The sequence below is a fragment of the Bombina bombina genome, chromosome 7 (assembly GCF_027579735.1).
Source record: "Bombina bombina isolate aBomBom1 chromosome 7, aBomBom1.pri, whole genome shotgun sequence".
Classification (NCBI taxonomy): domain Eukaryota; kingdom Metazoa; phylum Chordata; class Amphibia; order Anura; family Bombinatoridae; genus Bombina; species Bombina bombina.
Genome location: NC_069505.1, coordinates 577302415 through 577325664, shown reverse-complemented (window position 1 = coordinate 577325664; position 23250 = coordinate 577302415). Strand labels below are relative to the sequence as shown.

The 23250-nt window shown below is 39.2% G+C and overlaps 1 protein-coding gene across 1 annotated transcript in view; it reads left to right on the top strand.

Moving 5' to 3' along the window:
- LOC128667111 (neurogenic locus notch homolog protein 1) overlaps positions 1-23250 on the top strand; it is a 207868-nt gene that overhangs the window by 183315 nt on the left and 1303 nt on the right. Inside the window, exons 26-34 of the mRNA XM_053722014.1 lie at positions 2449-2841; positions 4231-4391; positions 6753-6957; positions 9199-9280; positions 9366-9507; positions 10629-10936; positions 11621-11768; positions 12215-12312; positions 22088-23250. The exon at positions 22088-23250 is cut by the window's right edge and continues 1303 nt beyond it. Of these exons, the coding sequence (XP_053577989.1) occupies positions 2449-2841; positions 4231-4391; positions 6753-6957; positions 9199-9280; positions 9366-9507; positions 10629-10936; positions 11621-11768; positions 12215-12312; positions 22088-22960 (2410 nt within the window). The 3' untranslated portion in view covers positions 22961-23250. The remainder of the gene's footprint in view (positions 1-2448; positions 2842-4230; positions 4392-6752; positions 6958-9198; positions 9281-9365; positions 9508-10628; positions 10937-11620; positions 11769-12214; positions 12313-22087) is intronic.

The following is a 23250-nucleotide window of genomic DNA, read 5'->3' as shown; positions in this document are numbered from 1 at the left end:
AACAGCCCCATTGTTTTCTATGGGGGAATCGTGCACGAGCACGTTTTTGAAGCTGGCCGCGTCCGTAAGCAACTCTGGTATCGAGAGTTGCAGTGGCGGTAAATATGCCTGTACGCTCCCTTTTTGGAGCCTAACGCAGCCATTCTGTGAACTCTCAATACCAGAGGTATTTAAAAGGTGCGGCCAGAAAAAAGCCAGCGTTAGCTACGCGGGTCGTTACCGACAAAACTCTAAATCTAGGCCTTAGGGTTTATTTTACAGGTAAGTATTTAGTTTTAAATAGGAATAATTTATTAAAGTATAGTGTAGTGTTAGGTGTAATTGTAACTTAGGTTTGTTTTTATTTTACAGGTAAATTTCTCTTTATTTTAGCTAGGTAGCTATTAAATAGTTAATAACTATTTAATAGCTATTGTGCCTAGTTAAAATAAATTGAAAGTTGCCTGTAAAATTAAAATAAATCCTAAGATAGCTACAATATAATTATTATTTATATTGTAACTATATTAGGGTTTATTTTAAAGGTAAGTATTTAGTTTTAAATAGGATTCATTTAGTTAATAAGAGTTAAATTTATTTATATGTATTTAATTAATATTTAAGTTAGGGGGGTGTTAGGGTTAGGGTTAGACTTAGGTTTAGGGGTTAATAATTTTATTACAGTGGCGGCGGTGTAGGGGGGGGCAGGATAGGGGTTAATAAATGTATTATAGGTGGCGACGGTGTAGGGGGGGGCAGATTAGGGGTTAATAAGTTTAATATAGGTTGCGGCGGGGTCCGGGAGCGGCGGTTTAGGGGTTAAACTATTTATTTAGTTGCGGGGGGGTCCAGGATCGGCAGGATAGGGGTTAATAACTTAATTATAGGTGGCGGCGGTATAGGGGGGCAGGATAGGGGTTACTAGGTATAATGTAGGTGGCGGCGGGGTCCGGGAGCGGCAGTTTAGGGGTTAATACATATATTATAGTTGCGGCGGGGACAGGGAGCGGCGGTTTAGGGGTTAATCAGTTTATTAGCGTGGCGGTGGTCTCCGGCAGTGGCGGTTTAGGGGTTAATAAATTTATTATAGTGGCGGCGGGCTCCGGGAGCGGCGGTTTAGGGGGTAATACATTTATTTAGTTGCGGCGGAGTAGGGGGGGGCAGATTAGGGGTGTTTAGACTCGGGGTACATGTTAGGGTGTTAGGTGTAGACAGTTCCCATAGGAATGAATGGGATGTCTGGCAGCAGCGAACATGAACTTTCGCTATGGTCAGATTCCCATTGATTCCTATGGGATCCGCCGTCTCCAGGGCGGCGGTTTAAAAACCAGGTACGCTGGACCGGAAAAGTGCCGAGCGTACCTGCTAGTTTTTTGATAACTAGCAAAAGTAGTCAGATTGTGCCGCACTTGTGTGCGGAACATCTGTAGTGACATAAGAATCGATCTGTGTCGGACTGAGTCCGGCGGATCGAAGCTTACGTCACTAAATTCTACTTTTGCCGGTGTGTAGGGCTTGATAACTAAGGCGAATCAGCCTCGCCTCAAATACACTGTGGAATTACAGCGTATTTGAGGTAGACACGTTGATAACTAGAGGCCGAAGTCTTAAGTACTTTAAAATATTTCATTAATGGTTCTTGGGAGGATGGGCCTATGAGTTATTTTATGGCTTAGCATTAAGCATCTAACATTTTAAAATTATGCTGAATATCTTAAAGGGATATTAAACCCAATTTTTTTCTTTCATGATTCAGATATTATTTGATAATAAAAGTACATTGGTAAGTTATTTAAAATGGTATGTTCTATCTGAATCATTATAGAAAAAGTTGGGGTTTTTATGTCCCTTTAACATTTCTTTCTATCTTTGTATCTATTGTCAATATTATGTCTTCTTCCTTAATCTTTTCCTCTTTCTCCTTACAGTCATCCTCTCTTTGTGACTGTAGATCCATTTTCGCTCTTTCTCTCTCTTTTTTTCGCTCTCTTTCTTTTCTTCCTCTCTCTCTCTCTTTCTTTCTCTCTCTCTTTCTCTCTCTCTCTCTCTCTCTCTCTCGCTCTCTCTTTTTCTCTCTCTCTCTTTCTTTCTCTCTTTCACTCTCTCTCTCTCTCTCTTTATCTCTCTCTCTCTTTCTCTCTTTCTTTCTCTCTCTCTCTTTCTCTCTCTCTCTCTTTCTCTCTTTCTCTCTCTCGCTCTCTTTCTTTCTTTCTCTCTATGTCTCTCTGTCTCTTTATTTCTTTCTCTCTCACTCTCTCTTACTCTCTTGCTCCTTCTCTCTCCCACTCTCTCTCTCACTCTCTCTTTCTCTCTCTCCATTTCTTTTTCTCTCTCTCTATCTCTCTTTCTCTCTCTTTCTTTCTCTCTCTTTCTCTCTCTCTCTCTTTCCCTCTCTCTCTCTCTCTCTCTCTCTCTCTCTCTCTCTCTCTCTCTTGCTAAATTAATATCATGTCTCTTTGTCTTATTCAGTCCTCTCTATGATAAGTACTGCCTTGATCACTTTGCCAATGGTCACTGTGAGAAGGGATGTGCCACTGCTGAATGTGCCTGGGATGGGGGAGACTGCTCTAGAGAATCCATTAATAATCTAGGAGGAACCTTGATCCTAGTGCTTGGATACACCCCTAAGGTTCTTCACCGTCAAGAGATAGTTCATATCCTGCGTAATCTGTCCATCTCCCTACGAACCGGGATAAGATTGCTTAGAGACGGCCAAGGAGACAAGGTATTTAGGTACCGGAAAAAAGATTCCTCAGAAAAGTTGTCATCAGAGAAACTGCAGAGATGGGAGTATGGTACCATTAACCCTAGCAGTGAGAGACCTCAGGAAGAAGGCACAGAAGATGACAACAAAACTATTGGGTAAGATAAAAAGGAAAATAAGAGAGAAGGTATTGTGTATTAGAACTTGCAGGCTCTATTGTGTGGTATCAAATACGTATGATAATATAGTCAATTTGGATCTGAGGTGTCCAATGACAGATAGACAAATGGAAATACATGAAGATATAAATAAATAAGTGGGAAATTGAACAACAAACAATAGAGGGGGCGCCCTATAGTATAGTATATAGTATATATATCAAGAGTTCAAGAGACAAGTATATATAACAAGAGTTCAAGAGACAAGGAATATAGTAGAGAACAATATAAGTCTGTCAATCCTTAATATCTATTATGCACCACTAAAGAGAGGTAGAGAGTTGGTTCAATGTGAAAAATATAGCATATGTGAAACAAAAAATAATATGTATATATCCTTCAAACAGATAAGGATATACAGATCTGATTCATCAAATTATACCCCTGTAAAATGTGAAGTGATTATATTAAACAAATAAACATAAAATTAATCTATAATAATAATATGTCCCAGGGTAAATATACAAATGATAAAATTGAAAAAGTCTCTGGTTGGGAGTAATAGGCAGCTATCTGTGGAGATCCAGGCCGGGATCCAGGAACAGCAATCTACAAATACAAGAGGAGACAGATGCGCCACATGGCCCAATATTGTTTGATCCAAAACCAAAATAGTTGATGCAAGAAATACACTCACATTTAGGAAAGCACCTCACTCAGTGCTGTAGAAACAGTCTGGGATCTATTACAGTCACCCAGAAGACCAAACCTCCCGCATAAGATGTGTTGTCTATATAAAACAATAAGAGAGACACAGGTGCCTATATGGCCTAGTATTGTTAGGGCAATGATGATTCAAAACCACAAATGAGAATGATACTCACAATGTAGAAAGCATCTCCATTGATGCTGTAGGAGCAGAATGGGGTCAATACGGTCACCCAATAGACTTAGATACAGGCACACAGGATACAGAAGTAGTCCAGAGATCAATACACAGTAAGGATAATCCACAAAGGCACCTCCGGCTCAGGAACCAGGTCCCAGGAAGAGGCAGCAAGTGTTCAAAGTAAAAATTAGGCTTTGATCAAAGCCTGATGAAACAGCCACTGGCTGAGAAACGCGTCGCCTTTGTTTTTAATATTTTAATAAAGTAATTTTTACTTTGAACACTTACTGCCTCTTCCTGGGACCTGGTTCCTGAACCGGGGGTGCCTTTGTGGATTATCCTTACTGTGTATTGATCTCTGGACTACTTCTGTATCCTGAGTGCCTGTATCTAAGTCTATTGGGTGACCGTATTGACCCCATTCTGCTCCTACAGCATCAATGGAGATGCTTTCTACATTGTGAGTATTAATACTCATCACAATGCTATGTTCCCCACAGCTGTGTCCTTTTCCTGGAGGTGTTTGGGGCAGAATGTGAGCATCTTCACGCTTGTCTTAACACTTCGGAGGGGGCTGCTCGGTTCCTTACAGCTCTGAATGAGCGACCGGAGGCAGATCTGCCGTTCACTCTGCTGGAAGTATACCACAAGGAAGACACAGGTACTTTTAAAGGGACAAGAAACAATTTTCTTTTGTGATTCTATTATCAAATGTACTTTGTTCTCATGGTATTCTTTGTTGAAGAGATACCTAAAGTAGTTAGGTTGCACGTCTGTAGCATTACATTGCAGGAGAAATTGCTTCCATCTAATGATATTGCAAATGTATAACATTCTTGTGAAACTGCTGCCTTATATAGACACATGCACTCTCCTGAGTTTAGCTCCTTGTTTTTCAACAAAGGATAACAAGAGATCAAAAAACATTTGATAAATAGAAGTAAAATGGAAAGTTGTTAAAAATTGAATGCTGTATCTGAACCATAAAAGACAAAAATTGGGTTTCACGTCCCTTTAATACTTATTACTAATCTGAGTACTAAACATCCTATTCTATACTCATGATTCATCTTTTTTTTTACTTGTCTATTGCCCTGTATTTTCTTTTCCCAGTCAGGCATTTTAAATATAAAGGGGCATATGTATCAAGCTCCGAAAGGAGCTTGACGGCCCGTGTTTCTGGCGAGTCTTCAGACTCTCCAGAAACAGCAGTTATGAAGCAGCGGTCACAAAACTGCTGCGGACAGACATCGCCGGAAATCAACCCGATCGAGTACGATCGGGTTGATTGACAGCTCCCTGCTGGCGGCCTATTGCCCGCGAGTCTGCAGGGGGTGGCGTTGCACCAGCAGCTCTTGTAAGCTGCTGGTGCAATGTTAAATGCGGAGAGCGTATTGCTCTCCGCATTCAGCGAGGTCTTGCGGACCTGATCCGCACTGTCGGATCAGGTCCGCAAGACATTTCATAAATAGAGGCCATAATCTCCTCTATTTTTCAATACCATCTTCCCATAATGTCTGTCTGTCTGACCAAGGACACAAAAACCACTAGCGTCCGAACAAGGGTCCCCCCAAACAACGGGTTATTAACTGTTTTATAGATGCAGATATGGCTGTGTTTTGTCTCTTTGGAATCAAGCGGAATATCTTTCTTTGCTTTTCCGGTCAAATCAGATCTGTTTAACCTCCAAAAGATAATAGCCCAGAATAGTGTAGTAACATCACACAAAGGGTTACACCAACTTTTATTAAATTTGAATCAATATATTTGTATCTATTATGTATCAATTTACTAAATTCCTGACCACATGAGCTATTAAACTTCTGAATTGTAAATTGAATGTTACAATCGAAATTTCAAATGTGGATATTCAATCTTATTATGAACATTCAAAAAACAAAGTAACATCGAAAACCAGAAATAACATTTGATTACCGAATTTTAATGGATTTTTGTTCTTATCAATATTAGATTGTCCAAAACGAATGTGTACAGCGCTATTTTTTCTACCAAGCGTATTACCCTTTCAGCGCATTCGCCCATCCCTTATGAAAATGCACCTAATCTCAGACGGAGCTTTCTCGATCTATTCTTTACTATAACGTTTCATTTTTCTCTCTTTTTTTAACTTCAGTCCCCCTATTTATTTGAGTCACCATTTCCGGCCCCCTCTTTCCTACCCTCTAACCAACTTTAAATGCATTTATATTTGTCTATGTGCCCAACGGTAAACACCTTGAGATTTTAATATAAAAAAGTTTAGTTATTAATAGTAAAACAACTATGTAATATATTTTCATCTATATTGCTCCTTTTTTGTGTAATTTAACTCTACAGCTTGTAGCTTTTCTAATTCTCAGAACTGAAAAAGCACACTGCAGACTGTTTAGGTTAAGGTTAACCCTGCTACATATATTACAGCTAAAAAAACGGCAAAAATGTATTATATACTAATATATGATTGTGGTTAGGCTTGTGAGCTGCAGACTAAAGCCAAGATTGACTCCTCCAAATGAGGCAAAGGGTGGGCAGAGTTTAGCTATTGAAAAACTAATGCAGCAAACAAGATGGTAATTTATTTTAAAAAGTTTTCTTTCCTAAAAGTAGCGTATCATGTCTGCTGCATATCGCGGCACATCGATAAATGCCGACAGCATACGCTGCCGGCATTTATCATTGCACCAGCAGTTCTTGTGAACTGCTGGCGCAATGCTGTCCCCTGCAGATTTGCGGCCAATCGGACGCTAGCAGGGGGTGTCAATCAACCCGATCGTATTCGATCAGGTTGATTTCTGTCCGCCGCCTTAGAGCAGGCGGACAAGTTATGGAGCAGCGGACTTTAGACCGCTGCTTCATAACTTCTTTTTCCGGCGAGTCTGAAGGCTTGCGCGGAAACAGGGGCATCAAGCTCCATACGGTGCTTGATAAATATGCCCCCTAGTGTACAATGTCCCTTTAAACCCTTCCTCCTTTGATCCTAAGTTTCTTTTCTCTGTCCTCCCCTTCTTCATGTCTCTCCCAGGCCGCCATATAAACCTCCAGCAGTTACGTTGGCCTTTGGTAGGGGCGTCCATTCTTGTAGGAGTGGCTCTCATTTTGGTTGGTGTGCAGCTGAGCAGAAAACGTCAGCATGGAGTCCTGTGGTTGCCCTCTGGGTTTAGCCGGCATAGGACAGCTGAAGGTGGTCGGAGGAGGGAACCTGTGGGTGAAGATTCTGTGCGTCTCAAGTAAGTAAATGGGTAAACTTGAGTGTAGGAATGTGTGTTATGACTGTGATTAATTAGGGTAGTTAATACTAGACATGTGGTTTTGTGGACACAAAAAAATATTTTAATATGAATAATTTATTACGAAAGAAATGTTCTTTTTGTATATCTAATGTTCATTAAAGTAGTTGTTTAGCATTCAGACACTCTTTCCTATGGAAAACATTAAACTGAAATAAAGTTAGAGTATTAGCTAGCGCAACTGCTTCAAGCCAGCAACAGCACACACACAAAAAAAATGAAGCTTACATACTTATTGGGAAAAACTGGAATCAGTCAACTGAGAAGGACATTGAATGGTTTAAGTTTGAACTTGTGAAGCTGTAGAATAACTGTTTTAGCCTTATTTTGTTTTGTTAAATATGCACATTAGTGTATGGAGCTGTAAGAGTGAGGATGTATATTCATTGACATGAGTGGGTCTGTATGCTCATATTGTACCTAGCTTTTTTGGACTAGTTTCCAGAGTTTTTTTAAAACTTGAACATAAAATGCTGTGTTTTGTTAGAATATTTTATTTTTAATTAATTGAATTTCCATCTTTTACTATGTGCTTAATGCCTTCAGAGCTCCATAAACACCTCCATTCTTTTCAAGATGAGAATACAATCTACAATTGGGGCATATGCATGTATGCCTGCTTCTGATTGACTCACCAGCTGTATTTACATTTTGGGGATAGATTTATCAAGCAGCGGATGCTGCAATCTACCCCGTAGTTTCAGATCCGCCTGAAACGTAAGTTAAGAAGCAGTGGTCGTAAGAACGCTGCTCCTTAAAGGGACAGTCAAGTCCCAAAAAAACTTTTATGATTCAGATAGGGCATGCAATTTTAAACAACTTTCCAATTTACCTTTATCACCAATTTTGCCTTGTTCTCTTGGTATTCTTAGTTGAAAGCTAAACCTAGGAGGTTCATATGCTAATTTCTTAGACCTTGAAGGCCGCCTCTAATCTAAATGCATTTTGACAATTTTTTACCACTAGAGGGCGTAAGTTCATGCGTTTCATATAGATAACATTGAGCTCATGCACGTGAATTTACCGAGGAGTTAGCACTGATTGGCTAAAATGCAAGTCTGTCAAATAAACTGAAATAAGGGGGCAGTCTGCAGAGGCTTAGATACAAGGTAATTACAGAGGTAAAACGTGTATAATTATAACTGTGTTTGTTATGCAAAACTGGGGAATGGGTAATTAAGGGATTATCTATCTTTTAAAACAACAAAAATTCTGGTGTTGACTGTCCCTTTAACTCATCCGCCACCTCTGAGGTGAACAGCCCCTGCTAGCGGCTGATTGGACGTGAATGTGTAGGGGGCGGCATAGCACAAGCATTTCACCAGAAATGCTTGTGCAATGATAAATGCCGACAGCGTATGCTGTCAGCATTTATCGATGTCGGGCAGACATGATCCACTACAGCGGATTATGTCCACCCAACACATGATATATCGGCCCCTAGAGTGAAAAGGGATTTGTTTAAAAATAAAATGCTATAACAAAAGAAGTTGTTATAACTTTGCAAAGTGGAAGTATTGTAGCCTAAGATGTTCAACCAAGACACAATTATTGCAAATCGAAATCTTTTTCCCAAAATTGATCATTTTATTTTTTCAAAAATGTTTTACCTTTGGTGGTCTGGATTTGTTTTAGTATAACTATGCACTAGCAATGCACTAAATTAATGACACCAAGCATCATGCTCTCAAAAACATATTTGGAAAATCATTTTTAAAGTTGCTTACAGTTTTTAGTGCCATGTAAGGCAAACTATTTTCATCATATGCTGAGAAATGACCCCTTAATCCCATTCGAATGTCAGATAAATCCATTCCTGGGTTTACTGTTTGGGGAGATTTATGGTACTTACATTAGTTCTTGACTGTAGAAAATAGCCTTTATTTCTATATGAAGTTGAATTTAGAGAATGTATACTGGTGTACCCATGTGAGTGCATCTTGATGTAATTATAATTGAAAAATTTACCGCGTGTGAAAGTGGATATATATTTGAAGATGGATTTTCGTGAATGTGAGATTCATTGTTAGTAACGGCAAAAGTGAATATATTATATTATTGCCAGGCAGAGCTCTATCTGAATTTATGTGTATATAGTTATATAATATAATTGATTGATAATTTATTTTCCGCTCTTTTTATCCATAAACTCCTTAATTTTCTATGCTATCCTATTTCTAGACCCCTGAAGCATGACTCAGTGTATGATGAAGACTCCTCCCCCGAGGAAGGTATTGTGCAGCCGAAATCAAGAAAGATCAAGGTATGAAATGCATAGTGTCTTATCCCTCTTCTTTCCTTTTTATTATTGCATTCTCCATTCATGGCCAATCTTTGGAACGTTATAGATTTCAGAAGACACCTCCATTCTGGATCACCGTCAGTGGAGCCAGAAGCATATTGATGCAGGGGTGCGTTTCCCACAGTGCATTGCTCTGACCCCTCCACAGGAGGAACCTAACTCCAGAGACATAGATGTGAGAGGCCCAGGTACTTCACAAGTTTTTAATCTGCAAAACTACTAAAGATAGATAATGGGGGCATGAAGAAACTTATGTATAATATTATATCTGTGTTTTCTGTTTTCCAATTCATCCGCTTTCTAATCTGTTTTCTTATATTGCAGATATTGCCATTCCCATCCTTCCTGTCTCTACTACATCATCCTAAACTTATATTCCATCCTCGTACAATCTCATTATCATCCCACACCATGAACACTTTCACCTGCAAAGAATATATTGTTGGCTTTTGTAATAGAAAACCTGATCTCTGATTAACACAGACCAATTTCCCTCCCTTCCCATCCTACCACTTCACCCTAATTGATGTACTTTTATATAAAGGTCTCTTACATCCAATTATCCCTCACACTACATGCAGAACCGGATAAAAAGGACTTTCAAGAGAGCAAGGCCAATGAAAAAAATGGAAAGCTCACATATAATGTGAAATGATTCTCAAAGTGTTTTCTGATGGAGTATAAATTTCTAATTCTGTCAATATAGAGAATTGGTGGAGTTTTCATTGTGCAAACTGACTGTAAAACCACAGGTTAACCTGGTTTTCTAATGGATCAGAATGACCTTAAATTTGAAAATCCCACGAAGAAAATAGTGTGAAGCACCTTGAACAGATCTTGTAATGGATTGTAACAAAGCCTATGGCTTTTATCACCTGTTTTGAGAGCTATCACCACTGAAATTTTCATTTATTTATCCTGCTTAAGAAACTTCAGTTTTAAATCCCCACTTTCTAATGGGGAGATAGATTTGCATTCTTGCATCATACTTGCCACATAGTGAATTAAATGTGACTTGAATCATTTAAGTAAACTAAAAAGACTACATTCATAAGCTTGTTCCACTTCAAAAGTTTATTTTCTTTCATGATCTCACTCCATCCCAATCATAATGAAGTTCTTGTAGCTACGCATAGGTGCATTTGCAAAAATTTCTTTCTAGTTTCTTTATTTTATAAAACTGAGTACAGATGTTGTGCTTCGTTAAATATTGTAATGTTTAACAAAATGTTTACAGAAAAGTATTTCTACCATAACTAAGAACTTCTTCGGTTGTTGTACAACTCTTAAAGACTTTCTCTCTACATAGATGGAGTGACTCCACTTATGTCTGCCATTTGTGCCGGAGGAGGTCTAGAGCCTTCTGGTGGTGTCACGGATCCATCAGAGATAGAGAGTTCAGCAGTTATTATCTCAGACCTTATTGGTCAAGGGGCCAGTCTCAATGCCCAGACAGATTCTACTGGAGAAACAGCTCTACACCTTGCTGCTCGATTTTCAAGACAAGATGCAATAAAGTGCATGCTGGATGCCGGAGCAGATACCAATCTCCATGATAAACTTGGAAGAACCCCCTTACACACAGCTATAGCTGCTGATGCCTTAGGGGTGTTCCAGGTGAGATGTGAATACATGTTTAAGACCTAATCATGAATTTAATGGAAGAGAATGGGGTACTTGCTCCACACATTCATTTAACAATATAACTTAATTGATATGGACATAACTTGCAGTCACTTTTTTTAATCTTTCAAATAAATAATGATGAGTGATGGAGTGGTTGAATTTGAGTGGGAAAATAACTGAGTCAGTTGGCATAGAAAGGGACAGAGAAGTCAAAATTAGACTTTCACAGTGATGGCCTATTTCCTAAAAAAGTATTTTAGAACCCTTAAGAATGTTCAATGAGCTTGCGTTCGCATTGCTGTGAACTTGTAATACCAGCGTAAATTAGCATGTGCTGGTATTACACAGTGGAGCGCAAATATTGCTTTCATTAAAGCGATATTTAGCGCTCCACTTGTAATCTATTTTTTTCACCAATTGGATATGGTTAATTTAGGTAAAGAATGATCATAAGGTCTTGGGTGAATTAATTGTTGAGTTCAAATCTTCTGAGGATAGATATATTAGTGGTTAGATCCAATTCTAGCCATATTAGTTATTAGAGACATTACTAGCTATATCTAGTATTAATAACTAGATTCACTAATAGTGGTATTATTTATTATACAACGATATTTGAATAAGTGATATGGAAGTAGCATATTATTTTACTACTCAGATATCTTTCTCTTCAAGACTCTCTTACGATGCCGACAAACAGATATTGATGCTCGTATGTTTGATGGCTCAACACCGCTTATCTTGGCTTCCCGTCTCCCAGTCCAAAACATGGTGGAAGAGTTGGTGTCATGTGGTGCAGATATTGGAGCCACTGATAACAGAGGTATGTCTATCTCAATGCTCATCAAAGTTTGCTTTCTCCTTCAAAGATATTGTCTAACATCATGTGTAGAATCTAACACCTAGTGGAATTTTGGGTGTATATATGTGTATGTATATATATATATATATATATATATATATATAGATATATATATTAATAGCCATATAGTGATAGTTGCATACTAGTATTATAGCAATGCATTTCAAATTTAACAAGAAAGGTGTCACTTACATTCCTTTGTAATTCTCTTTTTCTGTCTTACCTATTACAAATGTTCATGTTTTCTCATCCTCTCCAAATCCTCTTCCTCTCCTGCTCTGCAAAGTATCTTTTCTATTCTTCTATTTGTCTAATACAAATTCTTCACATGGCTTCATCATAAAAATTTTCACCTGAGTCTCTTCTGTCCCTTGTTTTCAATAATCTATAAAGTCCTTTCATGCTAGGGAAATCTGCACTGCACTGGGCTGCGGCTGTGAATAATGTGCAAGCAGTGAGGACCCTCCTATGTAACGGGGCAAACAAGGACCTTCAAGACAAGAGGGTAAGACATCAAGTGCAGATTAATAATCATCCTGAATAGATAAGATGTAAACCCTACAGTAACATTTATAAAAAGGGTAAACAACGTGTTATGACAGTTGTACCAAAGTTATACTATGGAGTGCCTGAATAATTGTTTGAATAAGGTTTTATGAATGAATTAGTTAATTCATTTTATACTAATACTACTATTACTATTACTAATAATAAAATCAGCTACCCCTTAAGGCTCTTCTGTCATTTACATATTAAATTAGATTATCAGAACACCTGGTACTAAAATGCCCATGTAAGCCACAAGCCCACATTAGACCCCATGTCACTAAAGTGCCTGTGTCAGCCCCAGGACCACTTATTTCTGAGAGACATTTTAAATCACTTTGTATCCACCAACAACTACAGACATCAAATATTTCTGTCAGAATATATCAAGAATGGGAAGACTTTTTTTGGTCCTTAAAATGAAAATAACCTCTGAAATCAAAGAGATGAGATTTCCCTACACCAAATGCTTCATATAATATTTTAAGCAGAAAATTCATTAAAAAGATGGGTTTATTTTTGAACAATACAACTGTCTACCCCACACTAAGGCCCCAATTTATCAAAGGTCTTGCGGACCTGATCCGACAGTGCGGATCAGGTCCGCAAGACCTCGCTAAATGCGGAGAGCAATACGCTCTACGCATTTAACATTGCACCAGCAGCTCACAAGAGCTGCTGGTGCAACGCCGCCCCCTGCTGACTCACGGCCAATCGGCTGCCAGCAGGGAGGTGTCAATCAACCCGATCGTAGCAGGCGGACAGGGTTATGGAGCAGCGGTCTTTAGACCGCTGCTTCATAACTTGTGTTTCTGGCGAGTCTGAAGACTTGCCAGAAACACGGACCTTCAAGCTTGATAAATATGGGCCTTTGAGTGAGAACTACAGCCTTAATTGTTAAAGAGGAACCCCCCGTGTGTGTCAATTTAAAAATTAAAAGAACCATTTTTTTCTACAAAAAAAAAATAAAGGGTAAACCAATACACATATTTGATACTACAAAATAAGCTAATAATACAGAGCACAGAACCGATTCAAGGTGAAATACACTACAGATACAAAACCCTTTATCCAGACTGCTTGGGAACGGAAAAGGTTTGGATTTCAGAATAGCTTGGATTTTGGAATATTTGTATAACTTGCATTTGTAAAATAGGAGAGCTTAGAAAGGGGGTGTTTAAACAATAATGGTCCAGATTAGGAGTGGAGCACAAAATATCGCTTACACAAGCCCAATATTTGCGCAAATGTACACAGGTTGTACAAGTAAAACGGAATGCGAACAAATGCGAACAAGACCATTTGCATTGCATTTAAGCTTTGCACTCACAAGAGATCGCTTCCATATGCCCCATTGGGAGCCTCGTTCTCATGTGTCAGATGCGGCTGAGAACCTAGCGTAGCGAAGGGGGTAAATCGTGCCGCATTAGACAGCAAATATTAAATATATATGTATAAATACATATATATTTATGTGTTAATATGTGTATATGCACATTAGTGATGTCGCGAACATAAAAATTTGGGCGAACGGCGAACGCGAACTTCTGCAAAAGTTCACGAACGGGCGAACCGCCATAGACTTCAATAGGCAGGCGAATTTTAAAACCCACAGGGACTCTTTCTGGCCACAATAGTGATGGAAAAGTTGTTTCAAGGGGACTAACACCTGGACTGTGGCATGCCGGAGGGGGATCCATGGCAAAACTCCCATGGAAAATTACATAGTTGATGCAGAGTCTGGTTTTAATCCATAAAGGGCATAAATCACCTAACATTATAAAATATGAGGAAAAAATTGAAAAATACACACTTTTTCTAACTTTGACCCCCAAAATCTGTTACACATCTACAACCACCAAAAAACAACCATGCTAAATAGTTTCTAAATTTTGTCCTGAGTTTAGAAATACCCAATGTTAACATGTTCTTTGCTTTTTTTGCAAGTTATAGGGAAATAAATACAAGAAGCACTTTGCTATTTCAAAACCACTTTTTTTCAAAATGAGCGCTAGTTACATTGGAACCCTGATATCTGTCTGGAATACCTGAATATCCCTTGACATGTATATATTTTTTTTTAGAAGACATCCCAAAGTATTGATCTAGGCCCATTTTGGTATATTTCCTGCCACCATTTCACCGCCAAATGCGATCAAATAAAAAAAATTGTTCACTTTTTCCCAAACTTTAGGTTTCTCACAGAAATTATTTACAAACAACTCATGCAATTATGGCATAAATGGTTGTAAATGCTTCTCTGGGATCCCCTTTGTTCAGAAATAGCAGACTTATATGGCTTTGGCGTTGCTTTTTGGTAATTAGAAGGCTGCTAAATGCCACTGCGCACCACACGTGTTTTATGCCCAGCAGTGAAGGGGTTAATTAGGGAGCATGTAGGGAGCTTGTAGAGTTCATTTTAGCTTAAGTGTAGTGTAGTAGACAACCCAAAGTATTGATCTAGGCCCATTTTGGTATATTTAATGCCACCATTTCACCGCCAAATGCGATCAAATAAAAAAAATTGTTCACTTTTTCCCAAACTTTAGGTTTCTCACTGAAATTATTTACAAACAGCTTGTGCAATTATGGCACAAATGGTTGTAAATGCTTCTCTGGGATCCCCTTTGTTCAGAAATAGCAGACATATATGACTTTGGCGTTGCTTTCTGGTAATTAGAAGGCCGCTAAATGCTGCTGCGCATCACACGTGTATTATGGCTAGCAGTGAAGGGGTTAATTAGGTAGTTTGTAGGGAGCTTGCAGGGTTAATTTTAGCTTTAGTGTAGAGATCAGCCACCCACCTGACGCATCAGACCCCCTGATCCCTCCCAAACAGCTCCCTTCCCTCCCCCACCCCACAATTGTCCCGCCATCTTAAGTACTGGCAGAAAGTCTGCCAGTACTAAAATAAAAGGTTTTTAATTTTTTTTTTAATTTTTTTTAGCATATTTACATATGCTGTGGTGTAGCATCCCCCCTTAGCCCCCAACCTCCCTGATCCCCCCCAAAACAGCTCTCTAACCCTCCTTATCTGCCTTATTGGCGGCCATCTTGGGTACTGGCAGCTGTCTGCTATTATTTCACAGTCAAAAAAGTGTTGTTTTTTTTAAATGTACACTACTGTTACACCAGATATGAGTGGTGGCACTGGGCAAGTGGGCACAGTATACGCTGTGAGCCTGACACACACGCTGGCAGGCAGGCAACTACAATTAGATTACACAGGGAAAAAAAAGCAGACTGATGTTCTAGCCCTTAAAAGGGCTTTTTGGGGTGCTGTCCTTACAGCAGAGATCAGATGAGTCCTTCAGGACTGTAGTGGACACTGAATACACTAGCCTAGCTATCGATTTCCCTATTAAATCAGCAGCTACACTGTCCCTCCTCTCACTAAGAATGCAGCTTCCGAATGAATCTAAAATGGATGCTGTCCAGGAGGTGGGAGGGTCTGGGAGGGAGGGTCTGCTGCTGATTGGCTGGAATGTGTCTGCTGGCTGTGAGTTACAGGGTCAAAGTTTACTCAATGATGACGAATAGGGGGCGGATCGAACATTGCATATGTTTGCCCGCCGCGGCGAACGCGAACAAGCTATGTTCGCCGGGAACTATTCGCCGGCGAACTATTCGCAACATCACTAATGCACATATTAACACATATAACACATAAATATATGCAGTATGTACAGTATATAATCATATACATATATATTTATAAAGAACACACAGTCCCCATAGACCGCAATGTAAAGGCATTTTTCAGTGCCATTTTTTTAAGCCCTAAAAACTGCATTGTTTTTTTTTTTTTAATAAAAATTCTAACATTTTTATATTTAAAAACCCACGCTCTACTTAATTAAGGGGGTAATTGGGGCACATTTTGAAAATTAACCAGAGATCTGATCTCTATTCAATTTTCGGATCTTGCAGTAGCAATAACCAGTTACTTGTAATGGCTGGTTATTTATTGTGTGCCCATAAATGGGCAAATTTGCCTGTTTACGGGCACACAATAAATTAGCGCTCCACTTGAAATCTGCCCAATATCTTATATCATTTAGGCAATATTCAAATCCTAATACAGCCTTTACATATAACCAAAAGGTAGTTTTATATAATTTTTTTAATACTTTAATATTCCTAGTATCTTTAGAAAGATAGTACAGTACTGTAATCAGAAATGTAATATGTGTTTTAAATAAATATAGACTGCCATTTGAATTTTAGAGCAAAAACAAACAAACCAAAGACGCAGGCAGAGCAGACTGTGACTTACTGGCGGGAAAAAATAATAGTAGTTTTTAATATTTTTATTTTTAAAAAGATATTAATGGAAAAAGTCTGGATTTTAGAATAATTCTGGATTTAGGGACATTCTACACCTTAGTTATCTTAAAGTCTTACTTGTCATGCGCTTCTTGTACAGTATCCATTATATACGCAAAAGAAAGGTAGTTCCCAGCTAATAATAAACTAAAAATGAGAAATTACAAACAATCCTTGTAGATCGATTAATTGAACATAAAGCAGGGAGAAAAAAACACTGTAACGGCACCGCTATACACCAGCCTTTGCTGGCGTGAACTCACCACCTGTTGGTACACTGCTTTTAGTACAAACATCCGGCCGAAATAAACTAATTAAAGTCTGTAGTCCAGGTGCAGAAGCCTCGTTTTTAGGGATCAGACACTGTAACGGCACCTCAAGAAGCACACACTCCCTTTCCGATATCAATACTAAGGGCTCGATTTATCAAAGCCCTACGACTGCAAGTTCTAACAAGAACTTGCTCACTGTAATTTAACAAGCAGTGATCAACAAGCAGTGATCATACGTGCCCCTGTCCGCCTCAGCTTTGATAAATATAGCCCTAAAGATCCGCTGTAAGCGGAAGGAGGAGTGGATCGGTCGTCATGTGACCGCAGCTAAAAACAAATGCGACATCAACAAAAAAAGGACGCAAGTTACTAGCGATATAAATCAAAAGACACTCAAAGTGAACAAAAATTCATGTCCACATACAGCCTTTTCATGACTTCACCAAATAAAGTTATGGCCCCTCAAAACCTCTCAACTAACAGCCTCAAGATCACAATAAAGTTTAAATCAAACTTAAAGTGACCACAACACTCCTCTATAGCAGTACAATACCCTGTATATGCTGCCCAGATAATAATACCCCAAATAAAAGGATATATATAATGTCCCAATTTCCATTAAAACCAGGGGGAGGGATATTAAAGTGCCAGGACCTTCTCACCTGGAAGGGAGGAGATTCAGCTGCAGGGCAGGCACAGCATCACAGGTCTGACAGATCCAGACGACTTCTGACAGGGACCTAGAGAGAAAGGAAAAAACAAAGTAACCAACCCTGGATTTCCATGTAGGGGTTAGTATAAATTGTTGGAGGAGAAGCAAGGACTACCCTGCCAACCTCCAACTGTTAAAAGCCATCACAACTCTTACTCAAGAGGATTACCTGGACGCAGCATTACCCCAATCCTTGCTAGCAGGGAAACTACCCATTAAATATCGTCAGACACCATCTTCGCACACCTCCATGATGTACAAAGGCAAAGAATGACTGGGGTATTGTGGGAAGTAGGAGGGATACTTATAGCTTTGCTGGGGTTTTATTTGCCTCCTCCTGGTGGCCAGGAGATGAATTCCCACTAGTAATTAGAATGAATTTTTGGACTCTCCATGCCATTGGAAATAAAAAGTTATTTTAAAATGAATATTGTTTCTGGTCACTTTGAAATGGCTGTCAAGCTCCGCCTACTGATGACATCACAATCTGGTTTGCATTAAAGACGTCACTAGTTACAAAAGACACACTAATTGGATTCAAAAGACTGACAATGCTATTCAGCAGAGTGCCTAGATGCAGCCCAGGTTGGGATGTCATTAGTGGGAGGAGCTTGGCAGCAAACAAAAGTCCTTTTACAATAACTTTTTTTACTGTTACTGCTGCATGATATAGAAAGGGGTGCAGTAGGATATTTGCAGCTTAATCTAAAATAAGACTCTAAGATGACTAAGGTGTAGACTTTCCCTTTAATAAAGACAAACAGGCACAGGATAAAAGAACAAATAAGCATATTTCCCCTCTATTTACATTATTTGTCCACAGGTAGATGGTACTAGGTGTCTCCCCATCTGCGCTCTCCACAGCAGGTTATCTACAGAAGCTGGAGATGGTCTAAAACAGCTCTACGCATTTCGTTTTCTCACTGGAGAACTTTCTCAGTAGTGAAACTGTCTTCCCAGCCAATCAAAAGTTGTGTTAGAAATATTAAATAAATAGAGATGACTGTATAGATACTGAATCCAGCATGTTCTAAGGTTCTGCTTTTATTTTGGCTAGTCATTTAGAGACCTGTAAGTAATGCACTTGCCAGAGGTTTCTGGAACAAGAGGGCCATCATTTCTTTCCTTGCATTAATTTCACTTGCACAAATCCCAAAATTAGCAGCCACATTGAAAGCAAAACCTTTGGATATGCTGCAGGGTTGGCTCCAGAACGAATGAAATGGGGGGGCATTTATTTTTCATGAGGGGGCACGCATTTACAAAGCATGTATGAGAGTCAAAATAAGAGCAGACCTACATATCCTGCAGGAAAGTTTAGCTTCTGGCTGGCTTATCCCCCACTATTAACATTTGGAGAATATGTGCTAAATCACTAGGTAAAAGAATGAAGTCTACATCCTATGCAGTGCACTAAAACAGAGCCATTAAACTTGAGACCCCCAGTGCAATAGCTCCTTAAAAACAATTCACCCCTTAATCACCATGATCCAAAACCCTTAAACTCATTCTCAAATCTCAATAATGTCCCCTAAACAGCCATGCACCCCAAACCCCCCAATGCAATTAACTCCTTTGTTTGCAATAGCAGTGAGGATACTAGGTTTTCAGGTACTGGTAATTTTGTAGATTAGATTTAGCTATACCTGTTTTGCAATAACTAACGGATATCAGGCTACTTAATACAACCTATGTACTGTGAACCTATAAGAATATGATTGTATCTTATATATATAAGTCTGTAACTGGCTACCGATTCTATCAATGCCACAATTTCACTGTGATCTTAGGCCCGGCCTAAGATCACGGTGCACTTTTGAGGCGTCGATAGAAGCCGGTAGCAATTTATAGTCTTATATATAAAAGATACAATCATATTCTTATAGGTTCACAGTACATAGGTTGTATTAAGTAGCCTGATATCCGTTAGTTATTGCAAAACAATCATATTCTTATTATGGTCTATTGTTTAAGAAAATGAGTAACTCACAATAGTTAGGTAAAATTAATGGGGTTAAAGACAAGTCCAAAAAGTCTCTAACTTACAATTCCAAATAAAAGGTTAAGACACGGAGCTCTTGCAGATGCATGATGCGACCTCACACTTTGGCAGCTAACTCCGCCCCCAGCATGCAGCATTTCATAACAATTCATTATTTTATTTATTATTTTTAAAGCATATGATTATATCAATATATTTTGAGGGGGCACAGCATTCTATTTGGGTGGACATTGCCCCCCAATGCCCCCCCTTCGAGCCAACCCTGATATGCTGGATTTAATAAATACATGGAACCCTCTCTATTCATTATGTCTTACATAACTTCTGATTGGCTGGGAAGGCAAATTTGCTCTTGAGAAAGTTCACTCATGAGAGGACGAAATGGGTAGAGCTGTTTTGGACTTTCTCCACTATCTATAGATATCCTGGTGTGGAGAGTGCAAACAGGGGCACACCTATTACCATCTATTTCGGCATCTACAGCTGGGACAAAGGAAATTCCATGGATACAAATGTCATCTATTACTCACTTGCTGAAACATCAATTTTTTTCAAAAAACAAAGAGCAAATTATTTTGAAAAAAAAAATCTCTTTCAGGCAGAAGAAGAAGAATTTTTACTACAAGGTCCCTATAAACCTAATAATTGTTTTTTAGGTTAAAGGGACAGTCTAGTCAAAATTAAACTTTCATGACTCAGATAGGGCATACAAGTTAACAACTTTCCAATTTGTTTAATCATCAAATTATTCTCTTGGTATTCCTTGTTGAAAACTAAAGGTAGGCTCATATGCTGATTTCTAAGTCCTTGAAAGCCACCTCTTATCTCAGTGCATTTTCACAGTTTTTAACAGTTAGACACTACTAGTTCATGTGTGCCATATAGATAAACAGTGTGCTCACTCCTGTGGAGTCAGCACTGATTGGCTAATATGCAAGTCTGTCAAAAGAACTGAGATAAGGGGGTAGTCTGCAGATGCTTAGATACAAGATAATCACGGAGGTATTAAAGGGACAGTCTACACAAGAATATGTATTGTTTTAAAAGATAGATCATCCCTTTATTACCCATTCCCTAGTTTTGCACAACCAACACGGTTATATTAATACATTTTTTACCTCTGTGATTATCTTGTATCTAAGCCTCTGCAAACTGCCCCTTATTTCAGTTCTTTTGACAGACTTACATTTTAGCTAATCAGTGCGGGCTCCTTGGAACTCCATGTGCATGAGCACAGTGTTATCTATATAAAACACATGAACTAATACCCTCTATTGGTTAAAAACCTTTAAAATGCCCTGAGCTAAGAGGCGGCCTTCAAGTACTTAGAAATTAGCATATGAACCTCCTAGATTTAGCTTTCAACTAAGAATACCAAGAGAACAAAGAAAAATTGGTGATAGAAGTAAATTGGAAAATTGTTTAAAATTCACATGCCCTATCTGAATCATGAAAGTTTGTTTTGGACTAGACTGTCCCTTTAATGTAACAGTGATGGTTATGCAAAACTGCGGAATGTGTTATAAAAGGATAATCTATCTTTTTAAAAATGTTCAAGTAGACTGTCCCTTTAAGTGTCCATTTAAACACATTAAAATTAATCACTGTTTAAAGCGTCTCTCTTTATTTATAAACAGACAATGACAACTGGCGGTTTCTCTTTAATATAAGAATAGAAGACAACATTTTAGGAAAAAAGTATTAAAGGGGTATAAAGGTTAAACTTTAAATGTGCATGGGTGCTTGTCTTTTTTTAAATAGAAGCATTTTTTCAACACATTTGCAGAAAAAGTAATTTTGCTGTTTCAGTGGCATACGCACATATGGTCTGTGTGGCCCGTGCACCAGCGTTCAAACACCACACCTTAAAAGTTCAGCAGTGGCTTGTATGACACAAATGAATTATTCATTGATGCAATACACACCACCACCAGCTGTTTGAGGAGACGTGGTGTTTGTACCCTGATGTTCTAGTCACACGTAGCATATCTGCGTATGCTGCTGAAACAGTAATAACTTTTACTAGAAGCATTTTCCCTAATAGAAGTATATTAGAAAAGTTATTTTATTTAAAATTAAAATGCACCCATGCAAATTTCAGTTGTGATCTCTCTATCCCTCTAAGGAGTTATAATTCCGAGGTCCTTCACAGGGAGTAATGAGAAAAATGACTTTACTGAAAGATTAAATGTATACATTAAAACAGCTTCCAAAATTAAATGTTATAATATTGAAATGGTAGAGATTGATATTGCTATTGCTAATGTTTCTACTATCCTTAACTACCTCTTTCTTCATTTTTTTACTTGATTGTTTTGTTCTTGACCGTTTCCCTCTTTCCAACTATTTTACCTCGTTATTATAGTTGACTCTCTGGTCCTCATCTATTATTACATTTCCTTTTGCCCCTTGTTGTGACCAGGATCAGACAGCTCTCTTTCTGGCTGCCAGAGAAGGCAGCTTTGAGGCCGCCCGCATCCTCCTTGAACACCAGGCAGATCGTGACCTCTCTGATCATACAGGGCATCAACCACGACATGTGGCCCGGGAACGTGGCCACAGGGATATCCAACAGCTCCTGGAAGAACGTGTTCCCTCTTGCCCCAAGGGTTCATCTGTAGCACCTGCAGTTGGGGGACCTCATGCAAAAAAGAGCCAGCGGACTAGATCTAAAGATGCCATCAAACCTTCTCCTTTGCCTCATATAGACCTGAGTAGTTCTTGCTATCCACATGCCCCTCCTTTGTCAGCACCACCCTATGTGCCAGTGCCCGCATCTGAGGGCAGCTGCTGTCAGGTGCATAATCCTATGATGAGCTATGGGGGAAGCTGCCCTCCCTACCCTCGTAGTGGCTCCTTCTCTTCAGGGGTGGCTGGATGTCAGTGGGCCAACAGAGGCTGGAGGGTCCATTTTTGCCCATCTGGGTGTACAGTCCCAGAAGCACCTTACTCAGGCGCAAGTCAGCAGATGTCACCTCATGCTCACTGGCTACCTGAATCTCAGCAGCCTCAGTCTCCAAATAGCCAAAAAATGTCCAGTTACTGTCCTACTCCAGCCTTGGAGCCCCCACCTACCAAAGAGCTACCACGCACACCAACAGATCAAGCAGGACGCAGCATATATTTGACACCTCCCCCTTCACAGTATGGATACCCTTCCCCAGCTAGCCCAGAAGAAACCAGTTTACCCCAGACATGCATGCACCATCATCCTTTCCTTACCCCATCTCCGGAGTCTCGAAACCCCTGGGGCGTAGCCTCACCCAGCTCTGATTGGCCAGTAGACACCAAATAAATTAAAAACAAGCAAAAATGTAAACACCATATTTATTGATGAGTGGTGGTCATGGTGCATTTAGTAGCCTCCGGAGATCATATGAAAACATCTCCCAAGACTCAATCCAGTAACAAGTCATGGAACTTGTGCAACCATAGAGGCTTATGCATAGTATGAGTAGGCATCTTGCATTTACCTTTTACACCCTCTACACATCACTGATGGTTTCTTACACAAACTTATATGTTGCCTCCATGAAAGGCACATAGAATCGAATTTGACCGTAATCAGCATCATTAAGCCATTTA